General features: G+C 39.9%; 1 protein-coding gene across 11 annotated transcripts in view; it reads right to left on the minus strand.

Annotated features, from left to right (window-relative positions):
* SYNE1 (spectrin repeat containing nuclear envelope protein 1) overlaps positions 1–21,839 on the minus strand; it is a 556,892-nt gene that overhangs the window by 276,511 nt on the left and 258,542 nt on the right. For all 11 annotated transcript variants that reach the window (XR_010323142.1, XM_064292282.1, XM_064292277.1 and 8 more), the window contains exons 44-53: positions 19,690–19,791; positions 16,114–16,317; positions 14,942–15,149; positions 13,967–14,079; positions 12,404–12,609; positions 11,218–11,373; positions 7,755–8,046; positions 7,107–7,279; positions 3,924–4,233; positions 2,124–2,288 (exon numbers count right to left, since the gene is read on the minus strand). Coding sequence is in view for 10 of the 11 variants with exons in the window: in XM_064292282.1 (XP_064148352.1) it covers positions 2,124–2,288; positions 3,924–4,233; positions 7,107–7,279; positions 7,755–8,046; positions 11,218–11,373; positions 12,404–12,609; positions 13,967–14,079; positions 14,942–15,149; positions 16,114–16,317; positions 19,690–19,791 (1,929 nt within the window). In the remaining variant the exon portion in view is untranslated. The remainder of the gene's footprint in view (positions 1–2,123; positions 2,289–3,923; positions 4,234–7,106; positions 7,280–7,754; positions 8,047–11,217; positions 11,374–12,403; positions 12,610–13,966; positions 14,080–14,941; positions 15,150–16,113; positions 16,318–19,689; positions 19,792–21,839) is intronic.

A 21,839-nucleotide genomic window follows, 5' to 3' on the forward strand; every position in this document is an offset into this window, starting at 1 on the left:
TCACAACTGAATTCCTCATCTTCTCACCTCTGTACATGGCCTCTCTGCAGGTTCTTATCTTCCTCAGGCGGTAAGAGCTCTATTGACTCTAGTAAAGACTTGACTGGCACCCTCGACTTGTCCTACATTGTCACTCCATAGCCAATTAAATAACTCATTTACCAACTCCTGTTGGGTTATCTTGGGAGCACTGGTGGCACAGTGGTTAGGAGCTCAGCTGCTAGCCAAAAGGTCGGCAGTTTGAACCTACCAGCCACTCCTTGGAAACGCTATGGGGCAATTCTACTCTGTCCTATCAGATTGCTATGAGTCCTAATTGACTCAAGGCAATTGGTCTGGTTTTTGTTTGTTTGTTTTGGGGGTTGGGTTATCTTAGGGACTGTGTTCTAAGTATCAGGCATTAGGTTAAATGCCTTGTATTCATTACCTAATTTAGTCTCCAGAGCAACCCTTTGAGGTAGGTAATATTGTTATTACTTGCATTTACAAATTAAACGATTTAGTCTTGAAGACATCAAGTGACTTTCCTAAAGACAACATTAGAAGATGAGTAGAGACAGGATAAATGCAGCTCTAGGTCTTTCTGATTCCAGAGGCTGAGTCCCAAAAGTACAATGAGCTGTCATTACAAAAATCTATCATTATTTTACAAATATCAGCTTGTGCATCACTGCTTCCTACCAGACTGCTAGTTCCTTCACCCTCTGCCATCAAGTTAATACCAACTCATAGTGACCCTATAAGGACAGAGCAGAACTGCCTCATATAGGGTTTACAGAATGGCTGTAATCTTTACAGAAGCAGACTGCCACATCTTTCTCCTGCAGAGCAGCTGGTGCGTTCGAACCGCCAACTCTTCAGTTAGGAGCCAAGCACTTAACCACTACGCCACCAGGATTTGCTAGTTCATTTAGGAATGTACAACCCTGATTGAATAAATAGATAGATGGACGGACAAATAATATTAGCATATTACTGAGAAATTTATCAAAGGGAAATTTTAAAGAATTACAGAACTAATAAGGACTTAAAAATTGGGCTCATGTGAACTATCTCACTTGAACCCTACAGGGCGATTATGAGGTGAAATGAAACAATAGTTTTAAAGCAGTTAGAAATAAATCCTCAATAAATGTAATTATTATTGCTATTATTTTATTTTTATAATTTTTTAATACTGATTCCATGGATCAGAACACAATCTGGGTCTTAAATTCTTGAATACACCTAGATTATTTTATTCCCAACATTTTCTCTTCTAAAACTAGATCACTGAGGATTTCATCATTGCATAATATTAAAATCCATTATCTTCGACAGGAGAACATGATTACAAGTTAATACCCAAGCAACTATTAATACACTAAAAGATAATGAAGGCCTCCAACCCCTTCAGAATGCATGGGCTTCTATTTTTGAAATTTCCCGCATTAACAGAGTAATATTAGGTGATAGCTTTAATGTTCTTTGAAGAACTGTCTTCCATGAGGTTGTACTGTTGTCTAGGAAAGCAGAATAAAACATCTAGGATGACATTTCCAAGTTACTGTTCTAATGCACTTAACTAAGTTACTTTACAAACTTCCTTCCACTGGACTAGAAGTACCATCTGGTTTTTTCAGTCCACCAAGCTGGTTTATATTTCTTAGCTTTTCATGCTACAGCAACAACAACACCTGCATACATGAGGAGCCCTGGTGGCGCAGCGGTTCAGCACCAGCTGAAAGGTGGGGAATTCGAACCCATCCTGGGGCTCCATGGGAGAAAGACTTGAGGATCTGCTTCCTTAAAGATTACAGCCAAGAAAATCCTGTGGGACAGTTCTACTCTGTCACATAGAGTCACTGTGAGCTGAAAATCGACTCGATAGCACACAACAACATACAGAAGCATACAGAGGAAATTTTACATTTTGCTCACAAGTGCAGTATGTTTTGAATTCCCTTTTTTATCTTGCTTATGTGTGGAATTAGTTAGGTGCAAGGTAAAAAACATCAGCTAATAGAAAATAGAAAGGGAACAGTTTATATAACAGAATTTCATGCAGAGAATCTTTCCTCCAGGTATTCAATACTCAAGAAACAATGAAACAGTGTAGTTATAATATCTGCCTATTTTCTGACCTTAATCTTGGACAACTTCTTCTGGGTGGCTGATGAATCTTCAGACATATCTGACCACCGGTGAAGTTCTTCCTTAGCTGAATGGAGCCAATCGGTACATTCATGGACAGCATCCAAGTACATCAGATGGTCTTTCACAGTCTCTTCGACTTTTCTCATTTTTTCCTAGTAAACAAAGAAACGCTACTTTAAGAGTAGTCAGCTATCCTAAAACCATTCTCAAAGCCAACTCTTCAGACAAAGATTAGACTGGACTATAAGACAGAAAATGACACTGGTGAGGAGTGAGCTTCTTAGCTCAAGTAGACACAGAGACTAAGTGAGCAGCTCTCATCCGGAGGGGAGATGAGAAGACAGAGGAGGACAGGAGCTGGTTCAATGGACAAGGGAAATACAGGGTGGAGAGGAGGAGTATGCTGTCACATCACAGGGAGAGCAACTGGGGTCACATAACCATGTGTATATAAGTTTTTGTATGAGAAACTGACTTCAATTGTAAACTTTCACTCAAAGTAAAATAATAAAAAAAAAGAGTAGTCAGTTATTGAGAATACGAAATCAGATGAGACAGTGGACCTGATATAGGTGTTCCAGTGTATCTCAGAAGATTTCATTTTGATTCTTGTCCTTTACATTTAATATTTTAAGATGAAAATACCAAGTATTAGACTGAAGGACTCTGAGGAAACAACCACTTCCTGTAAGTTTCCACTGCCTAGTTTAGCATAAAATTTATGCTTAATGAATGTGGATTAGCATCTCATACTAACAATCCATTTAATACTAATTATTATAATAACTATTATTATTATCATAGCAATTATTTGTGCTGGCTTTGTGTATGACATTCTGCTCAACACTTTAAATGCATTTTACTCATTTAATCCTCACAGTAGTCCTGTCATTGTAGATACTATGCCTGAAAAGACACTCAGACTTACAGAAGTTAAGTAATGTGCCCAAAGCCACACATCAAAAAAGTGGCAAAGCCAGAATTCAAATTGAGGTCTTTTTGATTCCTGAGTCATAGTTCTTAATGAGTCCCAAGATAAAAATGAAGATAAACAAATGCGTATGTTAATAATTGTAGTATCAACAAGACAAAGTGTAAAAGACCAACAAAAAAAAACAAACAAAAAATTACTTATTTTCTTTAATAACATTGACAATAATGTACAAAAAAAAAAAAAAAAGCACAGAGGAAAGCAGAGATTCAGATGGAGAAGTGAGAAAAATCTTGATATTCTATGAAGTCGTCTATATTTTGGCCTGACCGGCAACTGATCATGAGCAGGGTACCACTCAGGCTGCATATTGTTTAGATGCGCAGGGGTCACCATGAATTGGGGGTAGGCTTGACAGCTGCCATCAACAACAGCCTACAATTTGCAGACTAGGCAAGTGCAGTTTTTACTACTGAGAAATTAGCACAATACTTTGTACATGATTAAAATCTGACTAGTAAATAGGCTTGCACTTAATACAACAAATACAAGTGGCAGCAAAAGAAAAAGAACTTCAACACGGACATTAGATGTCCAATCTTACCCATAAAGTAAATGGATTGGTTAACTTTGGAAGGGGAAAAAAACAGAAACAAAAAATAAAACATGAAGAATAATCCCAAGGGAGTAGAAAGTAAAAAACGCTTGGACAGTCATAGGTGAGAAGTGATCTCTATGTAATATCTGTTCACAAAATGTACAAATAACTTCAGAGTGGCCAATTCCCCAATACTCCAACCCAGAGTTTATCCATTACCTGAGCCTTGAAGTTTTTTCTTCAATATAAAGCACTAACCTTAGCAACAGTTATTATATCATTAAACTGTGTTTTCAGTTCCTCTTGAGCTGTTTCCTTGAAAGACGCATCCTTGGTCTTCTCGTAGAGCTCCCTGGCATTTGCAATTAGGTGGTGAAGGGCTCCGGCATGGTCTTCTGCCTCGGACACGATGGACTGGAAGTGGTCCAGCAGGGCAAACTTCTCTTTCAGACCTGGTTGCAGCTGTAATGGATGCTCGACTTTTTGATCCACTGATTCCATCCACTGCTCCAACTGGTTTTTCCTCTCTAGATACTCATTCCATTGGCTAATCACAGACTCTAAAGTGCTAGAATTAATGTCACATATTATATAAGTGAGTTCTCTTGATATCTCAGCTACAATCTAATTACCAAGGCACTGCATCCATGTAAGCTGTTTTTCTGAAGTCTATTTTAAGTGATGAAAATGTGGCTTTTAAGTGCAGGGAGAAACACTACTTCCCATAACACGGTTTCTTCAAAAACAAGTAAACCTAGGTCGGAATGTGAAGTAAGACTTTGTAGTCATACATACATCTGGAGGTGTGTCTCCTAATGCTAACTGCCCTAAATGAACAGACAAATTTATATGTTATGCTGTTAAAAGTCACCGCTGGAACACTCACTAAATTGTATTCAATATATTTCAGTTCTTAATTTTCTTGGGCTCAGGTTAATTTATTAAAATCAGATGGTAATTACTTGTTGACTGGAATTCAAAAGTCAAGACATTCCTTCTGGGTAAATACTATCATTAAAAATTTTTTTTTAGATTGATTTTAATTGAGAGATAAAACCAAAACCAAACCTGTTGCCAATGAAACAATTCCGACTCGTAGTGGCCCTATAGGACAGAGTAGAGGTGCCCCATAGGGTCTCCAAGGAGCAGCTGGTGGATTCAAACTGCTGACCTTTGGTTAGTATCTAAGCTCTTAACCACTGCGCTACCAGGGCTCTCCTTTAGGGAGAGATGTGCACAATGTCCAGTGCTCCTGTGTTGGATGTGGCAATGAATGAAAGCTCAAGGTTTTTATAAGACACGGAATACAGTCACTAATATAATAGCCAAGTGAAGAGCTCTCTAGATAGTCAAGTAAATGGCTTTGCAGGGTGGCATTTGGAAAAACCTCCACTCTTCAGCTTTACAAATTCTCCTAAACTCATCTTCTGTGTCTCCTCCCAGCCTCTCTGGATACAAACCTATGACCCTGGACCTACACCTGCGGTAAAAGCACAGGAAGCTTTTGCTCACTCTTCTTTGGCACCAGTAGGAACTTCAGCATACACACCTTAAAGTCCTAACCTTTCCTCAAAGAATCTCCTAAAAGTCCCAACCAGTCTCACTTCTTCCAAGCCACTCAGTTACTGGCTCTTCTAGAGTCCTGTGTGTGTTTTTAAAACTCTTAATACAACCTGAGTAAGAGCTTTTCAAGAAAATATCCTAGTCTGGCCTATGAGCTCTTAGGGGCCAAAAATGATTTTGTTTTGTTTCATTATTTTAGCACAACACTTTGAACATTGATACTGCTCAACATACAGTGGCCACATTTATTTTCTGGCTGAAAGAGGGAAGTCAGGATCTGCATCGCTTCTTGTATTTAACGTTCTATCTCAACATCTAAAAACCATTCAGCCATATGATTCCCATTAATTTTTCTCCAGCTGGCCTACTGCCCAGCATTGGGAAGTTCAGTTTATGTTCTGCAGTCTACTGTATAGAATATAAGAACCATAACCAGAACTAAACCCACTGCCATCAACTCATATAGACCCTGAAGGGCTTCCCAGGCTATAAATCTCTACGGAAGCTGACTGCCACATCTTTCTCCCACAGAGCCACTGGTGGTTTTAAGCTGCTGACCTTTTGGTTGGCAGTCAACAGCTTTAACCACTGTGCCACCATAAAAGGGCTGTAGGATCTGATTTATTTTTCTGTCCATGATTATTGTGAGTTATTACTAAGATTTGAAGTCCTGCTGATTTGGGAGTCGCCACCTATGCTCCCAGTTAAAGGAAAACAAAACCTCTGAAATTTTCATTGTAACCATGGTTTTACCCGTTCACATTGCAGACGGTGATTGGAGTGTTTTTTGTTTGGATTTGTTTTCTGATGGACTCTCATATTGTATTAATGTATTTATCATGATCACATTAATGGTCATATTAGGCACCCACTTCCTCAGTGGTCTAACAGTGTAACCTTCAGAACATAGTTCCTGGAATGTGTGTTCATACGATGCTGACTGAAGGTCATTGGTCCAACAAGCCTTGTCCTCCCAACAAGGGAGGAAATACAAAATCTTCCACTCATAAATACAATAACAACAACAACAAAAATACCTTCTGGTATAATAACCAATTTCTTCTCTATTTTCTCATTAGTGTCTGGTGTCAGGTATGGGACTTCTCACCAGGGGCTCTCCAGGCATTCTGGGCCAGCAGACCACCATGTGAGAATGTTCCATGCATTGCAGAATACTATTTTCCCTGGCCAGTAAATAAATGCCAGGGACACCTCATCACTGTGACAATCAAAAACATCCCACACATTCCCAACAAACCCAATGTGGGTGGCACTACTTTTGGTTGAGGAACAAATTTATGCTTAATCTCAATAGTTGTCAACAACTTAATTTCCCACACATTCCTTCAAAAATTTGAAAAGGTATCAAAGTTATTAAAGACCAAATTTTTGTTTTGATGATTTGAAAAGGGGTATTTCACTGAGCATATATTATGTGTGAAAACCCTGGTGGCATAGTACTTAAGAACTACATCTGCTAACAAAAAGGTCAGCAGTTCAAATCCACTAGGCACTCCTTAGAAACTCTATGGGGCAGTTCTACTCTGTCCTATAGAGTCACTATGATTCAGACTCGACGGTAACAGGTTAGGTTTTTTTTTTTGTATATATTATGTGCAAGTTTTTGTGAGAGATATTATGGGGGGTGTAAATATTTTTTTGAAAAAAATCAACAAACAAGCAAAGCAAGCAAGCAAACAAAAATAACTAGTCTTTGCCCTTATGGAAAACACAATGTAGGTAAAGACAGGAATGTCTGCAACTAGCTGGAATAATATGCTTGGTGACTACTCCAGGATACCCTCAGCACAGCTCCATCATTTTCCTAAGCCTTGGGGTTTTATTTAGGTAAATAAACACTAAGAATAGGCTGTGTACCTCTGAGCACGGATGGAGGAGCTCACGATGCTAGCCCACATGTCTTTAAGCGCCTGCAGCTGAGTTTGAATCACCTTCTGACCCTCTTTGTTGCTGCTTCTCAAGGCCTGCTCCCCTTTGCCAATGGCCATGTTCAACTTAACTTCGCCTTCCCCCTTCAACAGGAGAATTTCCTAGGAAGGAAGAATGAATATTCAAATAAACAGGAAACAAATGTTTAAAAATAATATTTTTCTAGTGTCTTTTCCTGGCTACAAAATTATACACAGTCAATGTAGAAGATTTGGAAAAATAAGAGAAGCGCATGGAAGAAAATGAAAAGTAATCCATTATCTTGATACCTAGCAGAAACATTCTTAATACTTTGGTAGTATTTTTTCACACATAAAACTCATTGCTGTCTAGTCAATTCTGACTCAAAGCCACCCCATAGGACAGAGTAGAACTGCCCCGTAGGGTTTCCAAGCCGATAAATCTTTATGGAAGCAGACTGCCATTTCCTTCTCCCACAGAGCGGCTGATGAGCTCCAAATGCCAAGCTTTCGGTTAGCAGCTGAGCTCTTAACCACTGCGCCACCAGGGCTCTCTCTTTCACACATAAGTAAGATAAATTCTGGAAATGGAATATCTGGCTGGTGCCACACATACTTGTATTTGTAACAACTGCTTTTCCAACGTATCCTTGCTTCCAACAGTACTCTCTGCACAGGCCAGTCTGTCTTGGATGTCCTTCCCCCAGGACCACATGCTCTGAAGTGCTTCTTCCAGGGCTTCATGCTCCTGAAGGGCCACCTGGCAGCTCCGGAGATGCTCCTTGGTCATTCTGAGCAAATTCTGGTAGCTAGTGAGGAGCTGGGAGCACAGACGACCTTCCTTCCCAGCACCATGGCCTTCTTCACTGAGAAGCTGCCCTCTCTGGGACAGCTTATCGAGAGACTCTCTAAAGAAAACAGACAGTTTTTTTAATTCCAGTATTCTGGTGTGCGGAGAAGTGACCAATGATGGTTGCTATTGGAGCAGTCTCCAGACAAGAGCTCAAGGCTGGCACCTCTTTAAAATAAGGATGCTGGTAGAGACAACAGTAGATTAGTGCTCACCAGGGGCTGGAAGGAAGGGGAGTCATTGCTTAATGGGTACAGGGTTTCCATTGGGGGTAAGAAGTAGTCATAAGATTACACATAATGAATTATTTGATTTTAGACGGATTTGTCAATTTATGTAATGAAGGCTTGTAGTTATCAAGTGGATAACTGGCAATCATTTTTTCCTAATGTCCAATCTTAATAAAAGAAGGTTGGCATTTTGAGTGCATTTTTTTCAGAGGACTGGGAGGAGTGAGCAGCTACTGAGTGGGAGAAGCCAGGTGACTCAGCTGGAGGACCTGGGAGACCAGCACAGTGCATTAGAATTGTAAGGAAAAGTAGCTAGTTTGGAAGGAAAGAATCTGGAGGCAAAACACACCTAAGGTCTCTTAGCATCTGGTCATAGACGATCAGAGAGTAAAATTTCAAGATGGACTGCAAGATTATCAATGTCAAAAAGGTGTGGTTATTAGAAAAACAATGAGAACTAAAGAAAGACACTGAATTTGGTGACAAACGGAACTTAGGCCACTTTCTTGAATGCAGTGTTAGCGTAATGATGGCAGAAGCAGGAACAAAGGGAGGTGAAAAGCACCACATGAAGAAGAAATGAAAGCCAAGAACACAAAAAGTCCTCTTACAAGTCCGAAAGAAAAGAGAAGTAGGGTCTGGTCACGTTATTTTGTGTCTGATCAAGGGTCAAGATTTAAAAAGCAAAATAAATAAAGTTCAGTGTGATTTTCAGAAAGTCATATCATTAGAATGGTGATATTATTCTGTTAATTCAACAAATATTTTCTGTTTTTCTGGCATGATGCCAGGCAATGAGACTATAAAGATGATAAAGACCTGAAGATGCCTGTCTATAAGGAACTCACAGTTGTGGGGTGGGAGTAAATAAAGAGTTTATACCGTGGTAAGGGCTCGCAGAGATGAGACTGAAGCCTTCCAAGGAAATCTTACAGAAAGAGTTTTTAAACTAACACACCAATAAGTAGTTGCCAGTATGTGTTTTGTTTGTTTATTCCTTTGCATGTTTGTTTTTTAAGACAAAGAGCACGGGGCATGTTTGGCCAAAAAAGAGGACTCAGTGGAAAAGTGGAACAAGTGTGATCTGAATTGGGCATATTTTACTCAATCATGGTTGCTGAGTTATCTGATGGAGCAGGTTGGTGCTATCCTCTTTGGTGTCACAGATTCACGCCTCCGCTCCTTAAGAGAAGTGTTCAGGAGCCCAGGTTTTAGCCAAGGGGCACTTCTCTGATAGAAAGTTTTCTATCTGCCAGTGGACAGGAAGCCACTGAAAGTAGCAGGGGTACAGGGCCCAAAATTTGTGAGCAAAGCCCTGAAGGTGATGGAGCCAAACACACAGACCAGGAAACCTGACCTGGGAAAGGAGCCAGAAAACGTTTTCTCAGTATGGAAGCAATGAGGAAACAGATACCTCACTGGAGATGAGAGATTACAAGGACAACCATACTTAAAGACCACATCTTTTGTTTTACTAGGAAAATTATCAGGTCGGGTTGGGTTGGGTTGGAAATAGACCTGGAGGCTGAAATAAAAAAAAAAAAAAAAATTTTTTTTTTTTAATTTCTTTTCTGGCTGAAATATGTGACGAATATATAGAAATTGGGTTCTACAATATTATTTTTGTAAATGAAGAGCATCTTTACAGTCACTGTGAATTTGTGATCTTCTATTCTTTACGACTGGACCATCATGGTAAACTGCGAATAGATTGAAGTTTTCAAGGATTTCATTTTACTTGGATCTATAATCAACACTCATGGAAGCAGCAGCCAAGAAATCAAATGATGCATTGCACTGGGCAAATCTCCTGCAAAGGACCTCTGAAGTATTGAAAAGCAAAGATGTCACCTTGAAGACTAGGGTGCGCCTGATCTAAGCCATGATATTTTCAATCACATCATATGCATGTGAAAGCTGGACAGTGAATAAGGAAGACCAAAGAAGAATCAATGCCTTAGAATTGTGGTGTTGGCAAAGAATACTGAATATACCATGGACTGCCAAAGGAACGAAAAAATCTGTCTTGGAAAGAAGTACAACCAGAATGCTCCTTAGAAACAAGGATGGTGAGACTGTGTCTTACATACTTTGGACATGTTGTCAGGAAGGATCAGTCCCTGGAGAAGGACATCATGCTTTCTAAAGCATCAGGTCAGCAGAAAAGAGGAAGACCTTCAACAAGATGGATTGACACAGTGGCTGCAACAATGGGCTCAAGCATAACAAGGATTGTAAGGATAGTGCAGGACCAGGCAGTGTTTTGTTCTGTGGTACACAGAGTCGCTATGAGTCAGAACTGACTCAACAGCACCTAACAACAACATTCTTCATATCAGAGGCAATGGTGGTTCAGTAGTAAAATTCTCATCTTCAATGCAGGAGACCCAGATTCAATTCTCGGCCAGTGTACCTCAAGCACAGCCACCACTTGTCTGTCAGTGGAAGCTTGCATGTTGCCATGATGCTGAAGAGGTTTAACAGAGCTTGTAGATGGAGGCAGACTAGGAAGAAAGGCCTGATGACCTACTTGCCAAAAATCAGCCAATGAAAATGGTATGGGTTACAATGGTCTAATCCCTTTGTACCTGTGGTCTCCATGACTCAGGGACCAACTCATCAGCCGCTAACGACAACAAATTCTTCATATGAGTTTCATGTTATCTTAACAGAGCCTCACAATAATCCGAGAGGAAGTATTACTACCACAATGTTTAAAGACTAAAACCATGAAATAGAGATGAGTGACTTGCCCAAATTGTTGAGGAAAGGGAGGTAGAACTGGGAAACAAATCAGCTCCTTACTTTCATTCTTGTGCTGTCTCCAGATACCACACTGCTATAGAGAACACAACATGGTCACAATATTCTAGACATTCAGCCACAGGAACTTACCACTACCAACAACCAATCAACCTACCAACCAACAATCAAATCCAGTAACCAAAAACCAGTCACACAGTAGTAGGGAAATGACCTATTCCACTTCCACACCATACCTTGCAGCCAGTAGCTCTCCCAAGAACATTTCAACTTTATGGACTTCATTTTTCTTCTCAGGAATGTGCTGTTTACTCTCACCCAAGTTTTCTGTACTTAACCTCTCTTCCATTTCATGGATCCATAAGCTCAGCTTTCGGTGCTGATCCTCAAAGCTGAAGAAAAGAAAAACACTTTAGCAAATTTCTTAGATACTTGTTATAATAAATGAATGCTCATAGGTGAAGTCACAGTGACTTCTATATGGCAATTAAGATCTCATGAATTTTCAAGTTACAGAAGGAAAAAAACTCAATAATAAGCCCAACCAAATGATCTCTTATTTCAATAACAAGATAACAAAATGACAATTCACTGTATTTCTTTTGAGCTTCAAACAGGAAAAAAAAAAAACTCATCTTGCTGAATTGATTTAGTGGTAATCACAGCTATCAATTGCCACTAAGATGACACACATTCCCACGTCAAGGTGCACTAAACTTGGTGCGCTACAAAGACCTTTGGATTGGAGCCAGTGGATAAGTGGGGCAATGGAAACATAGGGAAAGGAAGAGAAAGTCGTCTCTGTGTCTTTGTAGTTTGACGGAATTTAAGTATAGCTCAAGAGCTATAGGTTTGAAAACACAGCAAGTTCTCCAGGAAACATAGACAAGACTCAAGCAAATGATTCTGCCATTGAAAGGGCACTTTGATTATACTGACACCCTACCTCCCCATCCCTAGAAATGAGTTTAATTTTTTCTTTCGATGTTATATTCACCCTCATTGCCATATCCTACTGATGAAATCTTGATCCACGGAAATTCAATAGGTGTTTCCACCACGACTCCATCCCAGCAGAAGTGGATGTTAAGGAAAAGGCTTGGGTAATCTAAAAACTGGGGTGTCAAAGTTCTAACATATTGAGTTAGCCAAAGAGACAAAAACTACATGCATTTATGTATACTGTTTACAATTAATAGTGAATGTAATTTCTCCTTCTATATTGAAAATAAGGCCAAATGATAACTTCAGAGTCTAAGAAACTGATTATTATCCCAGTACGAACTTGTACTTAAGATCAAAGCTAATTATAATTTAAATCTTTAATTACAAATATTATTTACTTATTTATAACAGCTCTTTTCTCAGTTGTTGAAAAGACACTCTGTGCATGATAAATAAACATTTATCAAAACTACCTACCTCCCAAGTTCTAAAGCACAGTCTTGAAGAGCCTGTTTGTCTTTGAGGCATTGCTTCAGAAATGTCTGAAACTCTTCATTAGCCTTTGTAATGCATTCCTGAATGGTACTGACAATTTGTTTAGACAAATATGCATACAAAGTTTGTCCTTCTTGAGTCAGAGCATCAAGCTTGCTCTGTCCGTCGCTGACAGAGTCCAGAATGTTCTGTTTAAGGAAACAAAGGCAATACAATATATTTGGTGTTTTTTAGAGACTCTGGTGCATAGGAGTATCAATTAAAATTCTGAGTTAAGATGATAACAAATAGAACAAAAGAAGAAAAACAAAGCCCAAAGGTGGAAAAGCCTTTAACAAGGCTGGAGGGGGAATGATGTATACAGTTTGAAATAATCAAAGCCCCTAACTGGGGATGGTGCCAGCCAGTCATTGGAACCACTGAAGACAACTGAACAATATCAAGGTAGAGAAGAGGCCACGCCCATCAAGGTCTTCCTTCCAAATCTCTTACCAGTCTCGCTGTCCCCAACTAGCCCAAGCTCCACTTTTTCACACAGTTAGTTTGATAACCCCATATTGGGTGAGCTGACTCTAGCCCTTCCTCCTCTGGTTCCTCCTTTTCTTGTTATGTGCCTCTTTCCTGGAAGATCATATTGCTACTGCCTTAGTTTCAACAAAGCAAAAGAATCCCAAAACTCCAGTGGTAGTCCTGCCTCTCCCCTGAGCTCCAGGGCGTCATTTACAATTATTTACAATTATGTTTCTTGTATAAAGTTCCACTGGCATCTCAAGCTTAAAAGGGAAAATTCCATATCTGCATTCATTGCACCTTCTGAAAAAAAAAAAAAAAAAGCAACTTCCTTTTCCACAACAACCTTCCTCCTGACCTCTAATTTCATGAGTTGTCTATGGAGTTGTCTGTACCCAGTAGGTCACAAAATCCTCATTGTCCTTATTAATTTTTTAAAATTATTTTTATAATACTTTTTCCCTCAGATTCAGCTTAGCCACTTGAAAGACTTGGCCAAAACTTAATTTGAACTCACTCTTTTGTGAATCATTTCTTAATTGTGCTTCATGATTGCCTTCCCTGTCATGAATTTAAACATTTTTCATAGTCATCAAACCTACAAAGCTCATAATATCTATTTTAATTGGAATACATATTTCCAAATTTAGATGGTGAACTATTTTAAAAAAACAAACAAAACGTGTGTTTCCCTTCTTTTTGAAGCTTCTCCACAATAGTGTTATAAAGTAGGTAGAATTTCTTATGCTTTTATTGCTGTAAAAATTAAAATTCATTTTATTTCTTGAATGAATTCCAAAGGATGATCAATAGGCTAAAAGGAGAGGAAGGATCTAGAAACCCTGTAGCTCCCACTTATTTTCTCAGCTTACTTTTTATATTGCCTATCTCCTTCTGACTCAGGAAGCTACCTTCTGCTAGGAAATAGAAGAGATTGAGTAAATCAAGATTTGAAAAAGAGTTGATTTCAGCCTGACCTGATGGCACTTGAGTGCAGTTTGGGGAAGAAGAAAAAACGACTGCCAACTTTCATACCTGAAGGTCATGGAGCTTGGCCTCCAGAACTCTGCTGTCACCACTTCTATCTGATGATTCTTTGGCTGCTGCCTTTACTCCAGAAAACCACTCTTGGAATTCCTGCATGGACTCTTTTGAAAGTGACAAAAATCAAGAATAAACCCAAAATACTGAATAACCTTCCAGCATTACCATAATGAGTTAATCTGGCATTTGGACCAGCTCATTTTGCTTTAGAAATATATTCCAGAAAGAAAACAGTAGTATAGAAAATAATACAGCATGGCCTACAACCATGGTTGTTTGTGAAGGACTGAGAGCTTATCACAGACAAAGGACTGAAAAGAAATTTTTATTTCTGGAATGTCTGCTTTCCCATTCTGTTTCTTTCTTTTGTAAAGAAAATTAATTCCTGTACGGTATGAGAGCACAAGGGGAAAAATGCCTGAGGGTAGTATTAGAGCCATTTTTATGGCAATGGGAGGGCACAGCTCTACTTCTCACCCAATGGCCATTATGCTTCAAGATGGAGCACAGACACAGCTGTGTGGGAAACAGAATCAGGAACAGATGACTGAAAATGTTCTGAGTATGTGGTTGCATAGTTTTATGGCCTCTACTAACATCCAAATTTACTGTGTTACGTCATCATGGCATAAAAAGCTTCAATAGTCATTTGGACAATGGCTGCCGATCACTTCAACAGTGGAACTAATTCTCCACACAAATGAGCTATTTGTAGAAAACCCAAATGAAATTCAGAATCATCAAAATGGCGGACCCCTCTGCCTCCTGGGGGAGAAAGAGGAAGGCGTCTGCTTGCGGTGAGTGCCCCAGCAACACTACTTTTATCGCCACATTTCAAAGCAAAAATGAATTTAAAATGAGATCTGAAGTTTTCCCAAACTTTTGCTGGCAGTTTCCAGGTATCATTTGGTTTGGATTCTCTCTCTCATAAACAAACTATTCACGCTAAGGCTTGTCAGAGCTCACCATTGAAGTGTTTTTCCAGAGAATCCTGAAGACTGGTCTGTGTTTTGGAACACAACTGGCTTACAGCTTCATGTTTCTTTATCAGCCCAGTCATTGCACTGCCTAAGCTCTCCAACTCCACTGAGTGGTACTTGCGGCATAAGCTATTGAGATTTTCTTGGGTTGAGCTGATGTTGCTTTGCTGACTTTGAAGTTCTTTTTGTATATCCTATGGAAGAAAAGTACACTATGAAAGATATTCATCACATTCACGAGAAATATTCCATCTACTTCACGATGGTTTGTTTTAGTCTGAAATTGATGCCGTTGAATCCCACTCAGTAGTGCATGGATTTTGGTGGGATTTTTTTGAGATCTGTTTGTGGTAGATCTGTGTTGATTCTTTCATAATATTGCCCGGTTCTCTTTGGGAGCAACTTCAAACAGTTATTGAGAGGTGGCTAGGGCTTGGGTTACAGTCTAAGACTTCAAGCAAATTGAATAGGTTCTATGGACTCCAGCCTACCACCTTATGTTTGATCAGTTGATTAGAAACTATTAATGGAGTAACTTCCTCAGTTTCCATTCTTCAATGGGCCCCTTGGGCTTTGTTTCAGGGCCACCAGCCATACCAGTAGGGCCAGTAGTTAATTTAAAGATCTATGTTCTTGGTCTCAAGTATAGTAAGAAAATATACTCAAAAAGAGTAGACTAAATATGTTGAAAAATCCTTTAGAGGCAGTTGGCCAGAAACATCATCTATGAATATGACAATTGAGACTGGGGCATTTTCTCAGCTGCTTCTGCTTAAATATTCTGTTCTATAGATGAAACAGTCACACCGACCAATAAAGATAAGCAAATAATGGAAGACTACTTGGAATTCAAGCTCCAAATTCCATGGAAGGTCAAGCAGTTCTTCCATAGGCCCCACACTTTCAGCAAAAGAATATGAACAAGTGTGGCCTATAAGCAGACCCTGCAGGAACACATGCTTTCTGTCAGCAAAAAGATTCATCTTTGATTTCTTACCACACGCATTCAATTCTCCAGTTTCTTACATTGCTATGTTCTATATCATGAATTCTGTGGTCTGCTTTTAACATGGGCAATTATGGGTGACTGCATTCACTGCAAAGCAGGAGAATTAACACCATTTAAGTGGAAACATTTACTAAGAGTTCACTTCCTACCTTTACTTTTTTCAAACCCTCACAAGTCTCAGTCTGAGCACAGTTCAGCAAGGATTCTTCCAGCTTCGTCAGCCAGGCTGTTATGTCATTAATGAATCTCTCTACTTGGGAGGTCTGAGCAGTGAAATCTTTCAGGGTTCCTTTAGCCACTTCAGTTATTTCTTTGGCGTGCTCCAATTTCTGCCTTAAGTCTGTTTCTATAAACTAAACATAAAAAAAGATTTCATTAAAATGTGCGACAACCATCTTTTGACAGTTAAACTGCTCATGCGCAGTTTGTCAAAAATGGGGAAGGCTAACCACGGAAGCCAGCTCAAGTGGTTTATTTGCGAGTACTACATTCCAAAACAGGAGTATCAATGGATCCAAGCTGCCAGACTTTGTAAGTGACGGGAAAATGGAGAGTGCAAGCACTGCGATTAACATAGGAAGTTACAGTGGTAGTTTCAGCCGAGGTTTCAGGCAACCACCAAGACTACATTCGGAAAGAGCTGCTAGACCTACTCAGAATTACCAAGGAGGTGGCCCAAATTCTGCTGTTAATGCTTCCTGGAAAACCTTCACACAGGTTTTGCTCTGATGCAACCACTACTCTGGACAAGCACCATACGGGATTTGATAGTAAAGCAACTTTATCTTTGTCTCCCTCTGTCCCGTTAAACTATCCAGTGGGGCTAGTTCTTCTTTCCTCCCCTGAAGACATATTTAGGGCAGGGCCCTTGGCCTCTCTGGCTGCTAAGATAATAAACGGAGTTAGCGTCACTATAAATTGCAAAACAGTCCCAACTCCAGAATTAAATTGTCCAAAAAAAAAAAAAAAGCCAAACCCAACGCTGTCAAGTCGATTCCGACTCATAGCGACCCTATAGGATAGAGTAGAACTGCCCCATTGGGTTTCCAAGGAGTGCCTGGTGGATTTGAACTGCCGACCTTTTGGTTAGCAGTCAAGCTCTTATCCACTGTACCACCAGAACTCCAGTAACCCTATAAAAAATCAAATAAACCTATTGCCATTGAGTCAATTTAGACTCATAATGACCCTATAGGACAGAGTAGAACTGCCCCATAGGCTTTTCTAGGCTGAAATCTTTTTTTTTTTTTTTTTACTTCTTTCTATTTTTTTTTTTAATTGTACTTTTTAGATGAAGGTTTATAGAGCAAACTAGTTTCTCATTAAACAGTCAGTACACATATTGCTCTATGACACTGGTCAACAGCCCTACCACATGTCAACACTGTCCCTTCTCAACTCTGGGTTCCCTACTACCAGCTTTCCTGTCCCCTCCCGCCTTCTAGTCCTTGAACCATGGGCAGCTGTGCCCCTTTAGTCTCAATTTGTTTTATGGGCCTGTCTAATCTTTGGCTGAAGGGTGAAGCTCGGAAGTGACTTCATTACTGAACTAAAAGGGTGTCCAGGGGCCATACTCTCGGGGTTTCTCCAGTCTCTGTCAGGCCAATAAGTTTGATGTTTGTTGCGAGTTAGGATTTTGTTCTACATTTTTCTCCAGCTCTGTCCGGAGCCCTGTATTGTGATCCCTTTACAGCAGTCAGTGGTGGTAGCTGGGCACCATCTAGTTATACTGGACTCAGTCTGGTGGAGGCTGTGGTAGATGTGGTCCATTAGTCTTTTGGACAAATCTTTCCTTTGTATCTTTAGTTTTTTTCATTCTCCCTTTTTCCTGAAGGGGTAAGACCAGTAGGGTATCTTAGATGGCTGCCCACAGGCTTTTAAAACCTTAGATGCTACTTACTAGAGTAGAATGTAGAGCATTTTCTTTATATACTATATTATGCCAATTGAGCTATAGGCTATAATCCTTATGGCAGCAGAGTACCAGGTCTTTCTCCTGCAGAGCAGCTGGTGGACTCAAACCACCAGCCTTTCAGTTAGCGGCTCAGTGGTTGGAGTTCCCTAGAATCAGGTAACTCACTCTTCTCTGGTTCTTTGCTTTTTGCTTCATCAGCCTCTAGGCATCTCTTTAACTCATCCCTGCTAAGGTCTGTACATCCTCCAGAAAGCTTTCTAAGCCAACCTATGCCATCCCCATTCCAGTGCTCTCTTTCTTTTCTCTCATAACACATGCATGGGCCAGAGATCACATTCTAGATTCACTCCCTTGAATAACATGCCACCACTCAAAACACTCATTTCTCTGTGGCAAATCCATCAGCAGTTAGCCAGTCTATCTCTCACCTTTTAGGTCTGTAGAATGGAATTAGATACTAGACTCCCAACTGCGAGGGCCACGCACCACACTCTCCAGGTGGTACCACTGAATCCTTCCCACTAGACTTGAGGTGAAGCAAAGACACCCTGAACCTCTTCCCTGAGTATGTGTAGGCATGTGTGTGTGTGTGCATGTGAGGAATCAGTACAGTGGTAGCTCTCTCCCCATATCCTGCCTTAATCTTCACGCTGCAGAATTCCAACTGTTGCTCATTTATACCTTCAACATAGATGACACATATAAGGACTCCTCTTAAATCTGAAAATGATTATCGCCCCCTTTGCCCTTTGTAGCTTTAGGTAAAACTTCTTCTAACATGTTGGTACATGTGTATCATCCACCAAAGGTAAGAACTGAAGGATGCAAAGTCTTCGGTCAGATAGAAGGTACAGTTAATCAAACGAGATTGACTGGTTAGTGAGAAGTAGCAAGCCAAAGACAAAGGCACAAGAGGAAGAGAGAAAATGTAGAGAAAATCCATGGGGACAGCAGTAAAACCAAATGAAAATCCATTGCTGTCAAGTTGATTCCAACTCATAGCAACCCTGTAGGACAGAGTAGTACTGACCCATAGGGTTCCATGGCTGTAGTCTCTACTGAATGAGACTGCCACATCTTTCTTCTGTGAAGTGGATGATAGGTTGGTGGGTTTGAACTGCTGACCTTTTGGGTAGCAGCCAAGTGCTTAACCACTACACCACGAGAGTTCTCTGATAAGAACACCAGTCATCATAAAAGTGATTTCTGTTCCTGTCTAGAAATATAATAGTCCATGAGACAAGCTGGTTAATAATGTTTCTGAAATTTAGTAAGGACAACAGGAACTGTTATTATAATCTTCGAATTTGAAATACACCACTTATACTTGCACAAGGAACTCTAAAGATGTTTATATTTTAAGCCCCATATATGATAAGGTCTAAGGTCTACATGTTTGCTTGGAATTGTAATGATGATGATGACAACTGTGAGGATATATTTGTATTTATATACAGACAGACATAGAAAAACAGTTGCTGTTGAGTTGATTCTGACTCATGGCAACCCCGTCTATGTTATCTATATCTATCTCTCCATTGGAAACCCTGGTGGCATAGTGGTTAAGTGCTATGGCTGCTAATCAAAAGGTCAGCAGTTTAAATCCACCAGGCGCTCCTTGGAAACAATATGGGCCAGTTCTCTTTCCTACAGGGTTGCTATGAGTCGGAATCAACTCGAAGGCAGTGGTTTTTTTTTTTGTTTATCTCTCCATCTGTCCGTCTGTCCATCCATCCATTTATCTATTTATCTAGAGTCTAGCAAAGTACCTTGTATGTGATAGTTATTAAAAAGTTGATTGAGTACTAACCTGAAGGTCCGGTGGTGTTTCTGGATTTTTAGTTAACTCTTTGAGGTCATTAACTTTGGAATGAAGTTCTTCCAATCTCAGTGCTTTGTTTTTAACTTCAGACTGCCAAAATAAAAGACAAAAGGAAAAACTATAACTATTCAATACACCAACAGGCTCTACGTGATATTTAGTAATTTCAAGAGTTAAGTTAATTTTAAGCCTGTGCTAAAAACAAAACAAAAACCCACATCTGGTTCCCTTCTGAGAGCTGCCATTACTTACGGATATGGAAAAATGTCACTATTAACTTTCACTTGCTGGACTGTGAGGGAATACGTGGAATTTCCTTTCTTCCCACCCTCCCTCCCTTCTACTAAGGGAGGGGAAAAAAAAACTCCTGGAAAAACTTAAACACTGACCAAAAAGTCTTGCGTCAGTGGGGATTTTTACTAGGCTAACCGCCATTTATTCATTAACATCAGACCACTGGTTACTGTGGCAGCATTAAACTCTTGAAGAACTATTTCAAAACAAATACGTATCGGGGCACCTAATTACTATAGAATATATGTAACACATCAAACATTTAAAAGAAGCCTTTAAAGAATGTTAAAACAAGAACCCCGTTAATCAGAAAATCAACACCTAACATTTTACCCTTTTTTCCAGCATAACCAATGCTAACACAAAAAGAAGAAGGAACAATCAAAGAGCCATTACTGAACAAAGTGGACACCAGTAAACTTCATTAGTCATTTGGGGCCACAAAGGGAACCGTTTAACCAATTGCTCCACTCAATTTAAAAATGGCATTTTGGTGCTCTGTGGACACTAATGAACCTTCTGATGTCTTCAATCCACAAAGTAATTCACTCAGCCAGTACGATGTGATGAACCAGGTATCAGCCCGCTGACCTCTCCAGAGCAGGCTGGGCAATTAAGGAGTCACACCCACATACTACTCTTCATTACTGCATTAGGGCAGTGACATCACTGTCAGGACAGGGCTGAATCCAGTTGCTGATTTCATCAGCTAGGGTCACACAGTCAGTCATAGAAGAAACCCACCTCTGTGAGTGAATCAGGCCTGGCCTGCTGACTGTGGTTCACATTGGACCCCCGGTGTTTGAGGTCAGCCGTGTGCTGGTAAATGTTTAACAACTGGCTCATTCTCCCCGCCAAAAAGGCCCTGATTTGTACATGGTATAAATATTCCTAAACCAAAAATTCGTTGCTGTCGAGTCAATTCTGACTCATAGTGACCTTACAGGACAGAGTAGAACTGCCCCATAGTGTTTCCAAGGAGCGCCTGGTGGATTCGAACTGCCAAGCTTTTGGTTAGCAGTCCTAGCTCTTAACGGCTACACCACCAGGGTTCCCATAAATATTCCCATCATGGCTTATTTTGAGCTAAAACATGGTGTCACTGAATGTGGAGTTGGCAGAGATGGGCAGTGTCACACCATTCTATAGGATTTCCCCCATACAGACATAAATGGCTATAAATACCTCGAGAGCACAGATAACAGTAATATGTAGAGTAACAATTAACAACCAAATGGCCAAACCAGCTGCCATTGAGTCGATGTTGACTCATGGCCACTCCATGTATGTCAAGAGTAGAACTGTGTTCCACAAGGTTTTCAATGGCTGATTTTTTCAGAAGTAGGTCACCAGGCCTTTCTTCCAAGACGCCACTAGGTAGATTCAAACAGCCAACCTTTTGGTTGGCAGCCGGATGTGTTGCTGAATGTGTTGTGAACCCAGGGATTCAGAATGGTATTAGGAAGTGATAAGTTTTTAGAATTTATTATGTAATAAAAAATTACATAATTTTTAATAATTATGGTCAACACTGGCTTGCAAATTCCTAAAAATTTAAAATCAGTTCTTGGGAGCTGTTTCAAGCTGATCTAGCATCCGACACTGTTTAAACTGTAGTGTTAATCAAAACTCAATGATATCATCGTAAAGAGATTGAAGCACCCTCATTCTTGACTGGAATATTTTCTTTACTTCTGATTGTCCTTTCAAATTGGAATTAGATCATTGAACTTCTAGAATGTTCTCTGGGTCAAAGATAGCTGGACCACTTAGTAATAAAGTTCATTTAGCTGTATTTTTCAGACTACAGTCATTCCTTCAGGTATCTGTCAAGTTCCATGTAT

This window comes from Loxodonta africana, chromosome 1 (assembly GCF_030014295.1).
Source record: "Loxodonta africana isolate mLoxAfr1 chromosome 1, mLoxAfr1.hap2, whole genome shotgun sequence".
Taxonomy (NCBI): Eukaryota; Metazoa; Chordata; class Mammalia; order Proboscidea; family Elephantidae; genus Loxodonta; species Loxodonta africana.